The sequence below is a fragment of the Thermobia domestica genome, chromosome 14, assembly GCF_964235325.1.
Source record: "Thermobia domestica chromosome 14, izTheDome1.hap1.1, whole genome shotgun sequence".
Lineage (NCBI taxonomy): Eukaryota > Metazoa > Arthropoda > Insecta > Zygentoma > Lepismatidae > Thermobia > Thermobia domestica.
Genome location: NC_137467.1, coordinates 91,136,820 through 91,159,877, shown reverse-complemented (window position 1 = coordinate 91,159,877; position 23,058 = coordinate 91,136,820). Strand labels below are relative to the sequence as shown.

The window sequence follows — 23,058 nt, the reverse complement described above, 5'->3', positions numbered from 1 at the left end:
GCTCTCAATTCTTCATCTTCAAATTCTTTTGGCTGTCCAAATTGCTTTTGGTCTTCCAAGCTGAAATCACCACCTTTAAACCGTGCAAACCACTTCTGACACGTTCGCTCAGCTAGAGCATGGTCACCAAACACTTCCACTAAAATATGATGACTTGCGGTAGCACTTTTCTTCATGTTAAAGCAATGAAGAATAACTCCCCGCAAAAACACTTTATCAGGCACAAAATGCGCCATTTTCAGTTGAAGAAAAAATGTTGTTGTTTCCGCTTCAAGCAACTGACATATACTAAACAAGATGCTCATTGACAGTAGTTTTCAACGCATGTTTGGATCAACGAAACTATGGGACAATAAGCTAGTTACGCCATCTTTTGTAAAACCGCACGAATTAATTCCTAGACCAAATATATATATATATATATATATATATATATATATATATATATATATATATATATATATATATATATATATATATATATATATATATATATATATATATATATAGAGAGAGAGAGAGAGAGAGAGAGAGAGAGAGAGAGATAAATGATCGAAAACAACCTATGTTAGTGTCGAATTCATAGTTTTCAGGGTCGCTGCTATGACCAGTGACACTTCTGATGCCGTTTAAATCCAAATTCAGCTCCGCAACTTGTGGTAGGGGCACATGCATAAAAATGATTGAAAATGACTGATATTAGTGCAGAATTCATAGTTATCGGAATGGCTGATATGAATAGTGACACCTCCGATACCACTTAAATCCAAATTTAGCCTCGCAGCTTGCCCGATATCGAAAATGATCGATATCAGAGAGAGATTTAGTAATTGTGAAAAGTGACTGACTAACGGAATTTTTCTTATTTTAACTGAGCGAAGCGGGTAATTCACTCTAGTTTTATATATTGTGACTACATATTTGAATGAATTAATAAATTCAGTATTTTATGAAATAAATGCTAATATAGAAATTGAATAATTAATAAGTTTCTTCTTTCTCTACTCAGCCAAATGCTAATAGGAACAATTCCTTTCTCTCTGCTCACTGTTGGTGGAAAATATTCAACTACTATATTTCAGATATGTTTCCTCATACTACCACGTTTTTCACAGACTTTTTGCTTGACTCGTTCATAGTACTGCGTCGTGAGTAATGTGAAATGCAAGGATACAGGAGAAATTTTGATATACAAAGCGTATGTAAATAAGCCTGCCTACAGGAATGCTAGACTTCATTCACAAAATATTCTACAAATTATTGATAAAATTTCAGGTTAAAGTCCATCAAGAAAAATGGGAGGAGAAATCGAAAATGGAACTTAGAGCGACTAAGAAATATCGACGATGATGTGAAAGAAGAGATTGAAGAAAAATTCTGTGCAATGGGCGATATGGTTGGAAATATAGAGAATTAATAGTCGGGGAAAAGTTAAACAGAAACTACTTGAGACATTGCACAATAACATTGGCAGGATGGAAAGAGCACAAAGAAAACCATGGATAAGTGAAGCGATGCTTAAGAAGATGGAGGAACGCAGAAGGTAAAAAAAAAAAAAAAAAAAAAAAGACCGGACATCAATGAATACAGAAGGCTGAATAATGAATTGAGAAGAGAAAGGGACAAAGCCAAAGAAAAGTACATGGAACAATTATGTGAAGAAATAATGGGAAAATTTAAAATTTACTTGTAAGGAATTTTACACATTTATTGAGAGTGAAAAAGAACTTCTTAAAGCAATTTCCTGTAGTTGTACAAATTTAAAGATTAAATTTTTTATGTCCAAATCCAAAATTATCACGTGAAGATTACTTTTGTTCATCTGCTTCGATAATTTTAAAGAAGTGGCAGTTACTGGTAAATACAACAAAATGATCAATGCCGATTTCAATTTCCCATTTATAGCACAATGTATCTTTTAAGCTTATTAGTGAATGTACTAAGGTTCTAAGGATATGCAGAATACAGGTGCTAATGCACTTTTGTTCACGATAGTACATTTCCTTCCCATGGACGAGTCCGAACAGAGATAGTTCACACTTAGAACTATATCATAGGGAATTTTGAGGCGCTGACGTTTTTTTATTTTCCAGAGTTGACAACCCTGACTTGTATGCAAAGTGAATTATGGCAAAATGGTCATAATTTATAATGCAACGTGGTAAATGTTCATATCTCTCATAGCTATTATACTGTTATACGAGCTCCCTCATGTCTATATAGTTAGAATATGCACTTTGGAATGGAAAACCCAGGTTCGATTTCCAGTGGGAGCTAGTAGATCCTATGATTTGGATCCCATGTCAAGCTGTTCAGAGGTCAACGTTTCATACAGCCTCGGAGTTGAAAGGAATAATAAGCTTCAATCCAACTAACCAACGAACTGTACTTGTACTCTTTTAACTACTTTTTAATAATATTTAACTAACATTTCTTAATTATTAGTACCTGTCCAAATGTTTCATTGCCTGACACAGTGCAAAAGTAATATGCATTAGTATTTAAAAGAAAAATTAAAACCAATATGCTGTAGAATGAAAATTCAATGAAGTCGTAAGATGGAGCGAAAGAGCAACCGAGGAAACTGGTGACATCTCGCGCCAAAGTTACGAACTGTTTGAATGAAATAAGGAATTTGTTAGCGATATCCAACTCATAAATTTATTATGTTTCTCACAAGAAATATAAAGTAAAATTAATTTAACGCCACAGTTGGGCCCGTCAGTTTAAAAGTCCATAAATAAGAAATATAATTAAATGTTGATGAAATAATCTGAAGAAAAGAACTTCATGGTACGATCCTTATATTTCTTGGGAGCAGGGCAGAATCGACTCCTAAAACACACGCCTTTATTTAACGGCAGAGGAAACCCACAAACCTCAGAAATGAGGAAGAGGGGCCGCAGAAAAATTGCGGTTACACAAATTAAGGAGTTTCCAGCTCTCTTCTTTATCATATTAGTTTGTTTAAAACTCTTTAATTTAAATGTAATTTCCGGGCTGCGGTGGCTCAGTGGTAGTGTTCACTTCTGATGCATTTGGTCCCTGGTTCGATCCAAGCTCGCACCAAGTGAACTTTGCGGTGGACAAACACCGTGTGCGTGAGCTTTTTCGGGGTTCTCCCCAGGGGTTGCCCAAGTGGGCCCAGCCCGATAAAACCCACCTGGTTTTATCGGGTTGGACCCACCTGAAAAAACCCACCTGGGCTTTTGAGCTTTTTCTTAGTATATTATAGGTACAACTAAGGTGATCACATTGAAAGTGATTTTTATCAGATTTTGTACTTTCTTTGGGCGAATTAGATACTTTCACGTTAAGGTATACAACAACATTCAACATAACCCCTTTATAAAGTCCTGAATGTACTGAATAAATAAAAAAAAAAAAAAAAACTTATCTTATTTTGAGATAATTATAGCACAAATTAATGTATGGATTATGCTTATAGCCTATTTGAAGTAAAATAACCAATTTTATATTTTAGAAAATACTTTCTGTGAACAGTGTGTTCGGCGACGACAAGGGACGTTATCCCTCATCCGTTTGACGAGTTTAAGGCCATAGGTGCCGGTATTACCAGTAAATATCTAGTGCATTAGTAAAACTATTAGTATTATTTTTATTACCTTTGATGGTAACACAAGTACTCTTCAGTAAAATTTGGTTTTCCAACAACAACAGTTTAGTTCAATTATTTGTTGTTACTCTGCGAATAAGCATTTTGTAGAATCAACACCAGCAACAATGTAAAAATTCTTGTCAAATTTAAGAAGCTTAATACTTTGAGTTCCGAAGACTCGGAGTTCCGAACGTAACGCTTACTATTTCAAATGCTGAATTCAAATTTCTGTACTAGTGGAAGTTTCGATGTACGGTAAAGAAAGCTACATTTTCGAAGAAAGAAAAAAAAACGCAGTAAAAGAAGTGCTCGAAAAATACCCGCAATTGAAGGCACAAAGCATCGGAAGTGAATGCTTCAACAAACAACTACAGGGTGTCCAATATACAATGTAACCCGGAGTTTGGAATAGTAGAACTTTTCAACCTGAAGTGATACAAGAATAATGGTTATACCAAAATGAAGCCTTGTTCATGCATATATTTTTAAACTAGAAAGCAACGATGGAAGTACACTAGGAACCACACAGTGTTGCCAGATGTAACCGAAGGTATATATATATATATATATATATATATATATATATATATATATATATATATATATATATATATATATATACAAAACATGTAAATTAACTCATAACTCATACGTATGGATGTTCTGTCGTTAATTTTCAGCTTGTTTAGTTGGAGTGGCTTGGAAACTATGGACCAAAAAAAACAACAAAAAAAATCATTTCCATCGATAACTAATTGGTTGAGGCCTCTGTAAGGGGGAACTAGGGGAATCGTAGTTTTCATAAATTAACACTCTGAATTGGCGACTTTGCTGATGTTTCAGTGCATCAAAAGGTGTGTTAAGGATCTGTGTGCATTATGCAATTCCTGAAAACAATGAAAAACAAACTTTGAAATTATCATGATAAAACGTTTACTTACATGCATCCGGCAACACTGCTACTATCAGAAATGAGTTACCAGCTCTACAGCGGATGCTGGGAGTGTCTCTTGTTTTGATTCAAACACTGGTTCACACGTTTCATCAGGTTGGCAGCAACTTTATGAAGATTAGAAGTGTTAATGTTCTCAATGGCACTGCGAATGTTCGTTTCCAGGTATTGAATAGTTCGAGAATTGTTCTTGTATACCTCTTGCTTTAAATAGCCCCATAGAAATGAATAGCAGTGTTGCCGGGTTCACGTAAGTAAAAATTTTATCGTTATAATTTCAAAGTTTGTTTTTCATTGTTTTCAGGAATTGTATAATATAGACAGAACCTTAACACACCTTTTGATGCACTGAAACATCAGCAAAGTCGCCAATTCAGAGTGTTAATTTATGAAAACTACGATTTCTTTAGTTCCCCCTTACAGAGGCTTCATCCGATTAGTTATCGGTGGAAATGAAAAATTCTTTTTTCTGCTCCATAGTTTCCAAGCTTCTTCAACTAAACAAACTAAAAATTAACGACAGAACATCCATACGTATGAGTTATGAGTCAATTTACATGTTTTGCAAAAAAAATTATTTACACCTTCGGTTACATCTGGCAACACTGTGTGGTTCCTAGTGTACTTCAATTGTTGCTTCCTAGTTTAAAAAGATATGCATGAACAAGGCTTCATTTTGGTATAACCATTATTTGTGTATCAATTCAGGTTCAGAAGTTCTACTATCCCAAACTCCGGGTTGCATTGTATATTGGACACCCTGTATTTATTTTACGCTGGAAGATATTTAATTTCCTTTAAGACATTTTGAAACACTTGTTTTATAAAATATGGATTATATTTTTGTTAATTGTTTTAAATTAATTTTCTGGAAAGAACCATCTTGCAACAAGTGATCGGGACATTCTCGTAATTGAACGCAGAAAGTATCAGAAGTGAACTTCAACAATAAAACAATTTATTTTACGCTGGAAATTATTTATGTCGTATAAGACATTTTGAAACATTTATTTTATAAAACATGAATTATATTTTTGTCTTAAATTAATATATTTGGTGTTCATATTTGGCGAACGTCACTGAGGCTCCTGGTATGATTCGATCTACATTTGTTCGTTCGTCTGCCTGTTCCACACGTACTACAGGGAACGTACTTTTAGTGTAGGCGCACCAGCTTAAAATTAGGGTCAACCTAGAAGTAATTGGTATAAACCTGACTTTGGTCTCCTTTGATGCAGAACAAGGGCGGATCCAGGACGGACTTCTGGGGGGGGCGGTGGGTTGTAATACTGCTACTTAGAGCTACTTTTACGTGCTCCAAACTCTGGGATGGGTTTTAGTTATATATAAAATAAAAAAAGTTTCCTCTTCTGGAAGGGGGGGGGATTGCCCCTATCGCCCACCCTGGATCCGCCATTGATGCAGAATTCATCCAAGATTGACACATTAAAAGCCCACTGGTATCCAAGTTGGGATAATGCATACAGGGTGGTCCAAAATTGCTGAAATTACCATATAAATTGCATAAAACGATATTGTGTAGAGTAACTTTATGTAGTAAAAAAATTATTCACATGAGGACTTTAATCCCTTCAAAGTGGAAGACTGCACACATACATACATACATCCTCTTTTAGTCACAGAGCTATATGTGCACACAGGGTGGTACAAAATAATATTGTTTCTTCACGTAATGCAAGCAAAGATGTAGCAAAGTATAGGTGAGACAAAAGTCTGGATACATTCTTATGAAAGTCGAACGGTGTGATGAATCATATTGTCGTTTGGTGTGGGTGCTATAGGTGGGGGCACAACTTATAATAGCTATGGCGACAGCGGCGGTCATCTTGAAATCCGCCATCTTGGATTTGGGTTACGTTTTTCATATGGGAAGGGGGTCATATCGCATTTCATTTTACACTGCCTTTTTCTGAGGAATACACACGTGCTATCCAGTTTGCGATATCTTTATTTGTGTAGAAGTTATGACCTGTTAAAAGTTGGGACACTTGTCAGAGTCAGCATTACATTATAGACCCTATGCTCAATATGACCTCCATTGCGCTGGATACACAATCGAAGTCTTTTTTGCCAGTCCTGCTGCACATGTCGTAGGGTCTGTGGATCAACAGAGGTACACGCCTCCTCAATACGCCGGCATAGATGGGCTGCATTGTTGATTTTTACCTCATACACAATTGATTTCAAATGACCTCACAGATAAAAGTCGAGTTGTGAGATCACGAGGGGACGTGGTTGCCATTCCATAGAATACCTCCTACCTATCCAGTGACCTGAAAACTGTTCATCCAGAAACTGTCTGACCTTAGTAGCATAGAGATGAGGTGCACCGTCCTGTTGGAAAAAGTTGGGAAATCGCCCTGCAGATTCAACAACGTTGGAAACACATAATCACGGAGCATGTAAAGATGCCTCTCCCCTTCAAGGTTCAAGAAATAAAACGATTCAAAACACTATGTCTTCGGTGAAGTATCATGTGTGAAATATTTTACGGTATGAAAGAAATGAGCACTCTTGTATAGTTATCCGTGGGAGCTACAACCATAAAAATTAAATTCGGCAAAACGAAAATACATACAGTAAGTAACAATAAACTAATATATGACCTTTTATATATCATCATCATCATAGGTATTCTGCCTTTATTGGCAGGTCACTTGCCGCAGCTGAGAAGCTTCCATGCTCCACGGTCCTCCGCTAACTTCTTCGTCTTCGCGTATGATCTTTCTGTTTTTATATCATCCATTAATTGTAGTCTCCTTCGCCCCATGCCTCTCTTTCCCGCCACCATACCCTCTAGGACGTCCCTCATGATACAATCTCTTCTTAGGCAATGTCCCAACCAGTTTCTCTTCCTCTTCCTAATAATATCTAAAAGTGTTCTTTTCTCGCCCACCATTTCTAACACTCTCTCATTCGTTTTTCGCTCGACCCAGGCTAAATTGTTACTGAAATCTACCACAACGTTCATTTTAAATATATTTTATTACATACTGAATGTTATATAAACATTTACATTTTGTTGTCAAGATCTTCACCGTCACTGTTACACAAATCGAGAATATCAGCACTGCAACATGATCCACTGTGACAATGAACATATGATGATATACATTTGTCATGCTTTCGACATGAGGAGATATGTATGTTGCACGGGTTCCTGGATGGAGATTTGCATTTTCAGTGGATTGCCTTCAGGAGAGCCTCTTTCGCTGGTGCCAGATCGGTTTGAATTGGATATGTGTTATTGTCAAGCATCCAGTCCCACTTAGCTGGATCGAGGGCGTTGCAGATAACTGATTTCCAGCCTACTATGTGCAGATATATATTACTTGCATTGGTGGTAATTACTTGCATGTAACTCAAATGTTGAAGTTTGTTTAAAGATGTGTCAGGATATCTACCATCCTAATCGATAGTATTGGTATGCCGATTCCAGTGACATTTGCAGGGTTTACTGGACAAGTCTGGAGCGAACTACTTAACTTTCTTGCCTTCTGTGAACTTCGGAATTTATTATATGTTTTTAGTTTCTCACGATCTCACATCCACAGATGGCATGAATGGTTAGTAGATGTGATGACAGTCGGTGTTATATTACTACATATTTCACAGAACTCACATGTGTACGCTCACTGCTCTTGATTCTACCATTTTTTAAAAACAAAAATATCACATATTTGAGGGGTGTATTTCCAAAACATGCTAAATCCAAAAATGTCCGATTTTGAATTGAATATGGAAAAGTATACTATGGATCCACTTACGTTAAATTTTGTAATTATTCTTTGTTAAAACACATTATTTTCTGTGATAAATTTTGTTTGAAATATCACTTGCGATAGCTTTTTTCTCGTTCTGAAGAATTCTACCAAACGAATTTAGCTTGTTTTGGGAATACATTCCCTACTTCAGATATGAAGTGGTATACCAGCAGAATAATGATATCTATGTAATCAGTAACCACAATGACAATATCAAAATTAGCGGAAGCGGCATGTTTCTGAGCCGTTTGGACAATTAGGCAGTAGGTACCTCCAGGGGACTGGGCAATATCATGACCGTCTAATGGAAGTGCCTGAAAAAGAAGAGCACACATTTGTCTTTGTTTGTAGCATTGGATTAAAATGTTTTCTGCCTGATACAGATGTCTATGGAGGAGTCGAAAAACACATCTGGTGCATAACTATAGCATTTACGTCTTTCATGTTAATGACTTTTCGTACTTGGAGAATCATATCCATCAAATACATTGGAACTCCATGTTCGGACGTCGTCAATACGAATAAATAGTATTCATTGACAATATCACTCACTCGCATCGATGATTTTTTCTTCGTCCAACGAACTCGATGAAGTACTGCTCTACCACCAAGGACGAATTTAATCCTAAATTTTGGATGAGGACGCAGTGTAACAACCTTCGTAATCACTGTGGTAAGGCATCCTTTGTGTGGTTTCTGCATGAATCCGTCGTTGAATAATAATATTGGCGTAGGGGTAAACTTGTACGTAACGGTGTTCATTATGATCAATGTTGTCTGCGGTCCACTGAAGGAAATCTCCAGAATATATCTCCAAGATGTTGTAGCCACTATCAGAAGCTACTACCGACTGCTTGCAACGCATGACTTTGCTGTAAGGCACTGAAAATCCCAGTTGGCGCAGTTCTTCTATCAGCCAGCTAGTTCCAAATGCATGTTTCATTTCAATTCCGACACCAAGTATTTTTGGGTGAATTGTAGATCTCGGTCTGCAAGCATAGATGATCGCATGACGAAGTGATTGCTGGAAGCAGAATTCCGTTACTGGAAGCTGGATTCCGTGACTTCTCGTGTCGAGTAAACTGGTAAGTGTAATACGTGGACGGGAAGCGTAGCCCTTTGTTATTCGAATAAAGTGAAAATAACATCAATAATGCAAATACTACGTGAGTTATAGCTATCAAAGTCAGAAACAGTTATTACCTCTAAAAACCACTATTCGGCGGCCATTCTCCAATATGGCGTCCAAACCCGTTACCAGATACTTCAGGACTTTTAGTATGTGGTTATATACAGGTCGTCTAAGGTATGTGCAAAATTTCAGCTTGTTATGATCTTTTCTGGGCTAATATATAAGAAAACTATTTGAAAGAAGAGAAATTTTGAGGATTTTAAAAAGGAAATCTCTTCCTTTTCCCGCATATGAAGTAAACTGTAAGTGTAATACGTGATCTGTAAGAATAATGAAGTAAAAATAACATCAATAGTGCAAATACAACATGAGTTATAGCTATTAAAGTGAGAATCAGTCATTACGTTGAAAAACCACGGTTTGGTGGCCATTTTCCAACAAACCCTTCACCAGATTTTTCAGGACTTTTAGTATGTTGTTATATACACCTTCCCAAAGATATGTACAAAATTTCAGCTTATGATTTTTTCCGGGTTTAGACTTTTTTTTTTTTTTGTCTAACTTGACTGGACTATGAGGCCACTTGTATCAAAATCCGCCACATCCATTTCGCTTAGTTTCGAGTAATCTTGCAAAACGTGCAGTGAATCTCCATATATACGCGTACAATGTCCCATATTTGAATTAATTTCTTAGTATGAAATATTAAGCTTTTAAACAAAATACTGTTTCCATGGAATTCCTTTAGATCAAACATACTAAATATATAACTCAATTTCGGTAAAGAAATAATAATAATAATAATAAAAAGGATTTTGGCGACTTTTGATCCTAGGCGCCTTATATTCACCTTCGAACATATTTGGCGACACCTACACGTAAGATTTTATGATGTACGGTATTGTTAATCAGGTAACCCGTTTGCTTAGGGCCATAGTGAAAATTCAATTCGATACCAACATCTAAGATTACCAGAAACTGTAACCATGTTCTTAACGATCCCTATTACTCTGTAAGAGTTGGCAACGATAGATTTAGCCGTTTTCTGTAATCTATTTGCCCTCATCAAAAATTCTGGCAATAACTCAATTGCTTAACGTCTATCTAGTTTAACAACTTGAAATCTCGCTTGGTTTCATGTCGCGTACAATAAAAATTATTCCGAAATGTACAATAAAAGTTACTACAAAAATGTCTAGCAATTTTCCTGTTTAGTGGGTTTATGACTAGCTAAGAATAATGCACAATTCGATAGTGTCCCATTATTTTACGTTGTTTGAAACTGAAGTAATGATAGACCAAGAAAACACACACAAACAATATCCATGAAGACTCTTTCTATACGAGTGATGGAATGAGTTATGAACTTCGTGACCCGACCAAAGCTGGTGTGGCCCTGAGATAATATAAGTTCTCGATATACACAGAGGATCTCGAATGTTTTAACGTAATTATAACTATATTGATTCTCTCCCTCATTTTCTTATACACACGAATAATCTAGAGATTTCTAACGTACACTCATGTCCAAAATGATTATCGTATATCTATAACAGTCTTCTCGTAAGAATATAATTTGATAATGATTTTGCAGGGTACTTTTAATACTGACACTATGCGTATAATCGGAAAATGTATATTTGTGGTAAATTTCATAGGAAAAGAATTATAAATACGAAAATTAGAGTGGACAAGAAAGTTTTATTTTCATTTTATTGTTCTTATTTACTGATCTTTTGACATCAAATTTGCCACATACATGTCTTTGCCGATTATTCACATACTAACATTGTAAGAAATACCGGGCGAATTCGTTATGAAATTATATTCCTACAACAACATATTTATAGACATGCGACAATAATTTTGGACATCGAGTGTACAACTACAAGTTCCCTAACGTAATTCTAACTAGCATGATTCTCTCCCTTTCTTTCTAAATACACACAAAGAAATTTGAATCCCCTAATGTCATTCTGACTGACATGATTCTCTCTCTCTCTCTCTCTTTGTTATACACACGAAGAACCTCGAATCTCGTACCATAATTCTAACTAGCATGATTCTCTCCATTTCTTTTTTATCCACACGAAGAATCTCAAATCTTCTAATGTATTTCTAACTAGCATGGTTCTTTCTCGCTCTTTGTTATACGCACAAACAACCTCAAGTCCTCTATCGTAATTCTAACTTGTATGATTTTCTCCCTCTCTTTCTAATACACACGAAGAAGCTTGAGTCTCCTAATGTAGTTCTAACTATCATGATTCTCTCCCTCTCTGTTCTCTTTTTCTTATACACACGAGCAACCTCGAGTGTTCTTACGTAGTTCTAACTAGCATGATTTTCTCCCTTTCTTTGTTATTCACACGAAGAACCTCGGGTCTCCTAACACAATTCTAACCACTGATTCTCTCCCTTTCTTTGCTAATTCTAATTGGTATAACTTTCTCCCTCTCTCTTTTCTCATTATGATTTTCTTTCTTATTTTGTGCGTGTCAAAGCACTACGAGTGTAATGAAGATAATTGTGAAGATCATTGAGTATAAGCACATGAGAATCACATAAAATGAGAGGTACATTTTTTTCCCCTTTGGAAGAATCTGTCTCAGTGTCACTCGGTTTTAAAGGTTAACTATCTCTTAAACTACCGAGAAAAATGTGGCGTGCAATATGCGTGATGTGGGTGAGCCTAAACAATGTTTTTCTTGGATAGCCTGTGTTGAAAACCATTGTATCAATGATAGAGCAGGTCACTGGGTCACAACTTTTGTCTGAGTCTGGGTCTCGCTTCTCAGATCCAGTCTGATGCGGATAGATCCGGCTAACTTGAAGCACCTAAAATATCAGCTGTGCAGCATTACTACAGAATTTGATAATGGTTTAATGATGTCAACTGCTCGAGCTCGAACATTCATATGTTTGACATTTTCGTAATCAAAATATCATTTGAATTTCTCATGCAATTTTATGATTATTCCTCTTCTCACATGGAAAAATAATACGTATAATGTTTTTTTAGAACATAGAGGCTACTATACAAAAAGATTTCACAAAGCACCGTTTGATCTCAGGAGCATCTTTTATATTTTAAACGACAAGTTTTACTGGTTCTCTCGCTTAAACTTTGATGATTCCTCACAAGAAAACATGTAGCTTATTTTTAGTTATTCTCACGAGTATATATTCTCATAAACCTTAAAGTTATATTTTAGTGCAATGCTGTGACATACGGAGACTCACACAAGCTAGAAAGAAAAAAAATTAGATTTGGTGAGAAGACGAAGAGACGGAAGAGAATCGTATATGTTAGCAACCTGATACCAATTGTTGATTCCCTCATAAATTGTGTGACGATGTTTCGTTGTCTCCGGCTCTCACTGCTTCTGTCCGGGTTACCGAGTCATGGATATGTCCGGGTCACCACATCTGCCTACGGATTAGAAGTTCGTGATCCGTTCCCTCACTGCACTGTATTACTGTATTTTTCAGAATGGGAAGACGACTAATCACAAAATTATATTTGAAATACTCAAGACATGATGGCCTTATTAGGAAATGTCATTCCAGGAATAGAACACGTAAATTTCGAGCTTGAGTAGTTGGCATCATTAATACACTATAAAATTCTGCAATAATTCTGTAGAACTAATAAGATTTTGCCTGTTTCCAGGTGAAACTGGACCTGAGAACCGAGGGCAGGACAAAAATCGTTTCCCAAGTAATCCAGATGCCCCGGTGAAGCGTTTCATCACTGTTCTAAGCATACACATATGCTCTTTCTTTTGTAAAGACGTATAAAAATAAAGGTTATTCTGTAAAAGCAAGCATCAACATAATATCCAATAACAGAAAAGTGTCATCCGTTATGTCAAAGATTGGAGTATAGGGAAGAATAAACATTGTTGTCAAACCTTAACGGATAAAATTATAGGTATATTTCAGTTTTGAACAAGTAGTTTGTACTCTGGAAGAAAATGCATTACTAACATTTGGTTGATCTTTCTAATTTTGCTACTGCTTTCATAACTTGCATAGATATTAAAATATGACATACTAACTTTACATAAATCTTAATTTTGTATGTTCTTACCTTCATTCTGCAGCATCCTAATACTGATTTTGCACAAGCCAGCTCCAAATTTCCAACTTCCAGCTACTACTCTATTAAGCCCAATGTAGAGATGTGTTCTGTTGGAATGGAACAGACCAGGTGGAACATTGAAATCTTGAGTTAAACGGCCATCCTGCCAGCGTACTGATTTACTATTGGCATCCACAGTGAGCTCAACAGGCGATCGTTTCCTGACACTACCATCTACAATTTTTATTGACACTCTGGAAGCAGAATTCGCATCTACAAGTGACGAAATTGCTAAAGAAGAATCTACCGTGTTATTCCAAGATGGCCAACGACTATAGATACGTAGTTCCCGATTCATCACTTGAATTTCAAACAAAGCATCTTCCCCTTGTCTACCACTGTTATCATAATTGTCATTGTGAATAAATGAACCGTATCCCTCAGCTAGTAAGGAATTAGAGACATCAAGCGTCCAACGCTGAGGAACGTCGTAAAGAAGCGCTAATCGCGTCGCTTTATTTTCACCACTAAGATCAATTTTAACAACCGCCTGGCGAGAACATTTGCTTTGGTGTCTCTTTTCCTCCGAAGTCGAATTTGTGTCCAACTTGTCTGCTTCCTGAGAAGTTGGAGGAACAAGGAAACTTACGTGTTCACTATAGCCACGCACAACACCATTTTGAAGATCGATTTCGACGTGGTCATGGTTCAAACATGTCGAGAACAAACCTGCAAAGATGAAAATTGGTATTTAAAATACTGACTAGTATTTGCGCTATTCACTGTGCACTCGTTTTTACTTCTAAACTACATGAAACAGCTGTATGACAGTAAGAATATCAAAGTGTATATATATTCTGTATAGGACGTAGTACTAACAGGTGCTCCGTGCTATTTAAGGTATGTCCTACCCTTTTAAGTGTCGAATATTTTACTTGCTTGAACTTAATATGTATGTACAAGTGAAAATCTCAACGCTGTACATGAAGAATCCATTCACTCCGAGAAGATTGGTGTTAGGATATCCTAGTGGCGAAAAAATGGACCAATACTCTCATTAACCCTTTCACTGTGGAAGGCGACGGAAAAAAATTTCCCTAACCTGCGAATGTCGATTATAGTCGACGTGTTAAAATTTGTCTGTATCTTGGTTTTGTCGATTGTAGTCGCCAAAGGTTTTCTGTGTGATTTCTATTGTTTATCGAAAACAATAGAACACAAACAAAAATGAACGGTACAACTTTGGCGACTACTCTCGACAAAGCCAAGATACGAACAAACAAATTTTAACACGTCGACTATAGTCGACATTCGCATGTTAAGGAAATTTGGTTCTGTCGACAAAAGTCGACTTCCTCTGTGAAAGGGTTAAAATAGCTAGATATAATAACTTTGAAAATTAACTATATGATAAGAAACTCCACATTGGATATTTCCAGAGGATGAAGTGATATAGCACACGGCACACGTCACACGTCAATTTAATCCCATTTGGGTGACCGCGTCACTTTGAAGAGACCTTGGCTATGGCGCCCTTCAGATCAGTCGCGCCTGCTTATTACTTGTGCGCTAACTGAAACCAACCAAATCGCGAAATGTAGATAACTTTAAGGAATAAACATTAACGAAGCAATCAGATAGTGATAGCGTACGTAGCTACTAACAAGTAGGGGTCTACATTCTAAAATATGGAGTCCACGTTGTATGCTGTCAAAACGAAAATGGTAGCCACTTCCAGGATATGTCATGCATTTCTTTCAAAATGCTGTAGCATGCTTCAAATTTCGTTGAATTATTTTTTAAAATTCTGAGTTCGGAATCTTTTTCTTTGATTTGCATTAAATCGATATTTCCTTGAAAAATAAAGCAATTTTATTTTATTAATTCATTTTAATTACGGAAATGTTGGATTTAATCTTGTCGGCTTTCCTAGTGTCGCTACTTTGTGCGATAGAAAAATAAAACATTTTAAATGACTTAAGCCATTGGTCACTATCAGGACTGAACAATACTGGTTAAAATAGGTATATGTACAAATCTGACATCTTTTCGGGGTTACTAACTGCATTACAGATTTCTGCACGGCAGAGAGCTTTGCGTTCTTTGTGCAAACGTAGCAAAGATGGAACTCTGCAGTAATAAATTATGCTAATTATGTAACTATAGGCCTATATATGTTATACAGGGTGTTTTCAAAGAGTATCGAACCTTTCCCCCCCGCATAAACCAATAAAGCGCGGGACACTTTCTTCAGTGTACATGTAGAGGGGACACTCATGCGCAGTCGTGAATTTTTCCCCGCCCGCAGAGAGCGTCAGTCGCTTGCAGTCGGCCAACGAGTGAAGACGTATAATGAGCCGTCGCCGGATTTCAGTTCTTTTATAAAATGACAGAAAAACTTGAGCAGTGACATTGCGTCAAATTTTGCCAAAAACTTGGAGATACCCAAGCGGAAACTATTCAATCGGATCGGTTGAGAATTAGGGATGCGCACAAGACGAGTCGAGACAGAATTTTTTGACAAAATTCGAGTCGAGACAAGCTCTTTCAATAAAACATATGCATTTTTCGAGTCGAGACATCGCTTTTACAGCACATTTTCAAGACGAGACAGCCTCAAATCTTGTTTCGTGCGCATCCCTACGAGAATTTGGGCATGAGGAGAGTGTCCGCGAAATTTGATTCAGGCTTTTATCGCCAGACACAACATTCTTGTGTGTCGTCAGGTTCCCTATTCACCCGACATGGCCCCGTGTGACTTTTGCTTATTTCCCAAGCTGAAAACGCCACTAAAAGGAATCCGATTTCAGTCAAGAGAAGACATCATGCGGAATGCGACAGCACGGTTGCTCACCATTCCAAACACTATGTTCCAGAAGTATTTCCAACATTAGCGGGAGCGCTGAGAGAACTATGTGCATTACCGAGGAGAGCACTTTGAAGCGGATTGGTGTTTCGTATTTTCAAGCCAATAAATATATTTTAGAGAACCAAAAGTTCTATACTTTTTGACTGAACCTCGTATACTTGTATTAAACCGTAACTAATAAAATAATAAAGATTAATGTAGCCTTTACTAAGCGGAAATTGCATATAACTGAAGTAAAAAAAAAAAAAAAAATGTGTTGAGTTCAGATTACACTGTATTTAAATAGTTTTGTTAAGTGCCTAACAGGCAAACAATACATAAGTAAAAGAAAGGTTTGAAGCTAAAAAGTTAAACAATTAATATGTTCTGAATTCGTATACTATTGAGTTAATTAATGTGGGAAGTGATCAAGGTCACTGGCAATACAGAAGTGCGAAAAAAAAAAAACCTTCAATCTGATGAATTATGCAGAATTACTGGTATTCATGCCGGTAGAACCACAAAGGAAGATTCAGAAACGTGATTAAGGAAAAAATTAAAGGCTCCAATCAATATTTCCTCCAATCACAACGTGGAGTCTTCAGTGATGAAACTAGCCACTCAAACATGACACCTATCTAATGAATCGGGATTAGCTGTTTGTCATGCTTCGCTTCATCTCACGACTAGATTGCTTAGAGTGAAGCATTCAACATGTATTCTGTAGCTTATTGCAATAACTGTTTATATTTAAAAAATAAAAAATAAAAAAAAAAAAGATGCTAAATTGAAATATTTTATGAAACAAATACAGAGTAACTTAATGGCAAGGCAAAGTGCGTTTACCACATTGTACTACTACAAAACCAGCAGGCAAAGTAAATCGGTATGTTTAACACGTATAACTAACTAAGCACATATTCCCTTAAAATTGGCGTGCGGTGATTCTCAAACCTATTGAAGCAGTCGACATTTAGTACACATAGTAGCTTATATATTAGCATATTGTTCATACAGGGTGTATCAAAAGTCCTTGATCGTTGGTCAACTTCGTTATCGGTGAGGATACGAAGAAATGGAAAACAGAGGAAAGTTGTTGGAAATAAGTGGTTTTTGATCTAAAATAGTAGAATTATTCCCAATCACATCAGACGTTTGGACTCACCACTCGTAATTCACCCTATGTCAAACAAAAATAGCACCGTTGCTACTTCAGCATTCTGTTTCCTTGAGACCTCACTATATGAACATTACAACATTGTTGAGCAACAGATTTCAGGTGTTCTAGGTTTCCTTATACAAAATATGTAAATTCCCCGTGTCACTGTTGCGTACCTTAACTTTCCGTTCGAACGCCAACAATGCTGAATTAGGAAACTTGCTTTTTAAAATTCAAGATAGAACCTGGAGCCCAAACAACTGGTGCAATTGAAAAAATCTACCACTTTATATTGAAAACCACCGCTTTCCAACAACTTGATTCTTTCCCCATTTTTTCGTATTTTTATTCATAACGAAGTTCACCTATGGTCCCGGATTTTTGATACACCTAGTACATTATAAAATTACATATTTGGACTTGTAAATTTCATGTTGCATAATTCTCTGTTAAATGTTCAAATCACTGAATTATAATATTCCTGCATAAAGTCGATTGGAAATTCGAGAATCGAGTAAGAGGGTGAGGGTTTGGAGTAGGAAGAAGTGAGGGGTGGGGTAGGAATATTGCATTGGAGTTTAATGTTCCGTTCAGCACCGAGGCTATATCAAACGTGGAACTGTGAGACTTACAACTTAACGTATGATCCGAAGCACAGAGCTTCCACCGGGAATCGAACCTTGGTCTCCTACGTCAAAGGTGCGTACGCTATTCCACATACCAAGGAACGAGCTCTGGAGTGTGATATGAAAAAATAATCAAAAACGAACGATATTAGTGTCCAATTAATAGTTTTTGGGGTAACTGAGATGAATAGTGATACTTCTAATGCCGTTTATGTTAGCCCCATCAGCGTGGGGATAAGAATTTTATTACACTACGAATTTTTTTAATATTACGGATTTTTATCATTCGACTTTCATTAAAATGAATATTTTAAGGGGGCAATACTTTCCATTCAGCCGATACCTATTATCCTTATGGAAGAACGGTCATTTCAGCTAGTAGTAGTTTATTTGTGGGCATTACCGGGATCTATGACTTAAACCAGTCACATATAAAGGATGATGTTCCTCGGCAAACACACTGTCTGGAAAAGAGAATATAGGAAATAATGGTGAAGGAAAGATGCGACCTGGGACTTCTATGTTAGATACCATCCTTCCATTTGCCTGGTGTGCATGGGGAAAACCCAGGAAATACCTCATTCAGGATGACTGGCCTGAAAAAGCTGTTGCACGTTTTCGTCCGAGTGTCCCCAACATGAACCTTTATAGCACTGTCGCATTCAGAGAAAAAATACAGAAATACTGAATTGAAGCGCGATTCACTACGCAGCCTGTCCTGCCGCATTTCTTGTACCCCATTGCCTTACTGTTCATTCACAAGACAAGGGTTTCCTGTATAGCGAAAAAAAAGAAGAAAAAGAAGGAATCGTGCTCCACCTGAAAGTTTTTTCGAGAGTAAAGTAACTGGAAAAGAACTAGACTGCGTCTGAGAAAACAAAATGCTTACTGAAGCACTGCTTCACTTGCACTATTCTTTGTTTTCGTTTTTTCTATGTTCCTCTTCTAACCAGGTCGAGTGAATTCAATATAATTTTGGGTGGCCTTCATTCAATAGCGAATAAATGAAACTTGTTTAAATAGCTGCTTCGCTCAAACGTCGCGTTTTACATTATTATTATTACGGTATTATTATTATTATTATTATTATTATTATTATTATTATTATTATTAAGTAAATAAGAATTTGCTGTCAATATTTACAAAAAATAAATGGATAAAATAATTAATTCAAGAGAAGAGTAATATCTACTTAGTAAGAAACTTACTTATGAAGGTGACACCATTTTACTAAAGTACTTTTAGTAAGATAGTAAAAGATAATGTAAACTTAGTTACCATGTAATGCTATGCAACAGCAACACTTTCACACCGTATAAACTAACATTTTAAATGCACTTATCTAAAGCATTGTAAGTCAGAATGATTTCAAATAGCGTTACACAAGCATCATTAGCTTATTTTTCTTTCGTTTGTGTTATTTGATTGAGTGCATTCGCTCGCTGTCGGTAGCTTAGGCTTCTACTTTTCGATAATTAGTCAAATTGGAGTGTAGTGTCTCTTTCAGCACCGGGATTGTATAAGACATAGACTTATGGTTTAAAGTAGGATCCGTCTCCCATACCGAAGGTGCTAGCCACTAGAGAGCTCTCGTCTCTTTGGGTTATCAAAAAATTCTCTTGTGCAAATGGAAGACCACCAATGGAATAAGAGTTCCAAAGCATTACGAGTTAACTTTATACAAAAGATAGTAGTCAATACCTCAACACATTGCTTGCTATTCTCACTAGGAAAGTACTAGAAGTGGTACGCGGAGATCTACATGTCCGAGCTTCCAATCAAGACCATTCTTATTGATTATTTGATTTGAGCTACGCTCATACTGTATACTCCACAAGTTCAAGTTTGAAGTAATGTAGTCACAGCTAGTTTAATTCGAAATAATTTTCCAATATTATATTTGTTATTAAATTTACATGGCACTCCTCACTTGTTTGTAGCCCTGCATAAATGCAAAATTGTTTTAAAAGTATATTTTACTTTCAAGTATTATTGATTTTTTAAAATTGTCCTTCAAATTTATTTTATAATTATTTTCTATTTCTTAATTATAATATATTTTCTATTTATATTGTATTCTATGTTACACGTTTATTATTTACATTTTATGTCTTACCTTTGAAGAGGAGCTTTTGACAATTCAGAGCAGCAGGGACATACACAGGATGCAGGCCTTGGCAATCCAGAGCTTTTCCCACCACGAAATCACTACTTTTTTGTTTGTATATATATCTAATTTTATAGATGGTGATAGCAAGGGCGGATCCAGGGGAGTGTGTTTGGGGTGATCGCATCCCCCAGAATGGGAAACTTTTTATACTTTTTATTTTAAAAATAAAACATATCCTAAGTATTTTTCATCTTTGTATTATAAACGTAAATTAAAACCTAAAGTAGATAGGCCTTACTTTCTTAAGAAAGTTAATTCTACAGAAGAGCTCTTTCTCATTTTCTATTTTTTCTTTCTTTTCTTTTCTTTCTTTCTTTCTTTTTCTTTTCTTTTTTTGCAATCCGCTCTTACCTTGATTTGACTTCGAACGACCGCCCCTCCCAAACAATCATCCTGGATCCGCCCCTGGATGATAGACATTTTAGTAAAATATGCCCTCAATCGCTGAAATAAATTCCTGTCAAGCTTTCGATCGCTGAAATAAATTTCTGTCTACGGACCTGCAAAACAGTGACGATTTTAGGGAGTGATCAGTTAGTAACGACACTTCCCCAGAAGTCATATCTCCGATAATTCAGAATGTGATTTGTGCATTATCACTTTTCACTCTCAGTGTCTTGAAACGCACCAAAAAGGAACTGTTCTGAAGTATTTACTGGTTCTCCCTATGACCCCATTTCAATATGGCCAACCTTGGACATATACACATCTGAAATATCACCTTTTATGTCAGTGATCCCGAAAACTATCCACTCGACACAAATATAGGATATTTTCGATTCTTTATTCCTGTCACCCTCTCATTGTCAACTCGAAGCCAACCAAGATTTATTTTGGACTTATGCAGCATCCACAGTGTCACTTTTCATCTTTGCATATGAATTCGACACTAATTTCGTTCGTATTTGACTACTTTTACATGTCACCTTCACCTCTTGGTAGGGATTTTTTCAGTATCTCGCCCCCACAACTATGGAGAAATTTCAACCAACTAAGTATAATTATAAGTTATCATCTGAAACACAACAGTACGGGTGATCTTTTTAGCAGAGGAATTCGTTAACTACTGTTTCAATATCAATGTATTGGTTTTTTTTTTTTTTTTTTTTTTTGCTGTCCATGCTGAAGATTGCCAAAGGGCTAAACTTCATCTGCACTATTGTGCAATGAATATAGGTTTTAGTGGTTTAATTTACTGAATACTCGCTTAGATGTTGCTCTCGTCACAGAAAAAGTGATATACAGTTATAAAAGAAAAATGAAATGAAATATCTAATTTTTACGTCCCACGATTATGCCGACTATGCTAATGGAGAGAGTAATGGTGAGAAATAAATGAAATTGTTTAATGAAAAAAGTGGGAGGAAACGGAAGAAACCCGAGGACACTCGTGCACATAGTGTTTGTCCATAATAAAGTTCATTCGGCGTGAGCTGGGATCGAAACAAGGACCCCATGCACCATAGGTAAAGTTATAAAAGAATAGGCGTCTAAACAAATACGGAACACCACTATCAATAAGAGTGATATAAGATTAGATTTTTATTTATTTCATTCTAAGTTAAAATTTCAATCAATCTTGTTCTTCATTACTGTTCGAAAACTTAAAGTTGTTGCTGCAAGGACGTGATAAATCTTTTCAGTAGACTTCGCAGTCCCCTCCACAGCTTCTTTTTCATGTAAGGCTAAAGTAGTCTCATTTTAGACATCGAGGAAAAATAGTGGAATTACGAATTTTCAATGGGCCCCGTTTTGCTCTGGGCTCCCTCAACGCAGTGCCGTTAGTCACGTCACTGTTCAGGATGCATGATGCAGCTTCTGCTTTTAGGAATACTTTCTAAGGCAGTACGAGTTTTTTTTTTAACTGCTGTGTGAATTAAGTTGTATTTGCTAGAAGTGTCGGTTAAAGGAAACTAAAGATCCTACACTCAAACACAAATAATCTCTTTCGAAACTCTAAATGAAAACGAAACGAATCGTCCTAAACATGTTACGCTTTTGAAGAGAAAAAGAGCAAAGCAGTAGTTGCGCATACGCTTAATGGTGTTTCTTGGATACAAATTTATAACTTACAAAAGTCATGTTCACGTCATGGTTTGATAGATGAGGGGTTAGTAAAAGGAATTCTTATGCTGGTGGTCGTGGATTCGAATCTCTGCTCTTCTTGTTACTTTTTTCTCTTAGCTACACTTAGTTTGTGCATTCCAAACCTCGAAGTTTGGTTTGGATTATTTATGAAAGCAGGTAGAGAATTAATTGTAGTCGAAATTAGTTTCAAATATGAGATTATAATTACATATTTTGTCTTTAGCTTATTGCGTATCAATTTTTATATCAAATTTTCCAGTATTTATTTAATTCATTTTCCGGTGTAATACAATGAACATTTGCAGAGCGACGTCAGTCGGACGAAAGTACTATATTCCATTGTTACTCTAATATACCTAGGTATTTGTTCATATATTTATAAATTGTTTACTAAGTAAAAACTTATGGCGGTCCACATTATGTGTCATATAATAGACCGTACGAAGGCGGACATAGCAGAAGGCGTATTGCAAATATCCCTGGTGATAAAAAGTAGGGGTCTTCTTCACTAGATTCGAACCACTGTTACAGGTGGTTTTGGTTTACATAGCAATCATAATACCACTCGGCCACCAAGTCTCGCACGTTAGCCTCT

General features: G+C 36.3%; 1 protein-coding gene across 2 annotated transcripts in view; it reads right to left on the bottom strand.

The window, feature by feature from the left end:
• Window positions 1-23,058, bottom strand: part of LOC145670263 (signal peptide, CUB and EGF-like domain-containing protein 3) — a 372,945-nt gene that overhangs the window by 184,057 nt on the left and 165,830 nt on the right. For both annotated transcript variants that reach the window (XM_081738684.1, XM_081738683.1), the window contains exon 2: window positions 13,582-14,301. In XM_081738684.1, coding sequence (XP_081594810.1) covers window positions 13,582-14,301 — 720 coding nt within the window. The remainder of the gene's footprint in view (window positions 1-13,581; window positions 14,302-23,058) is intronic.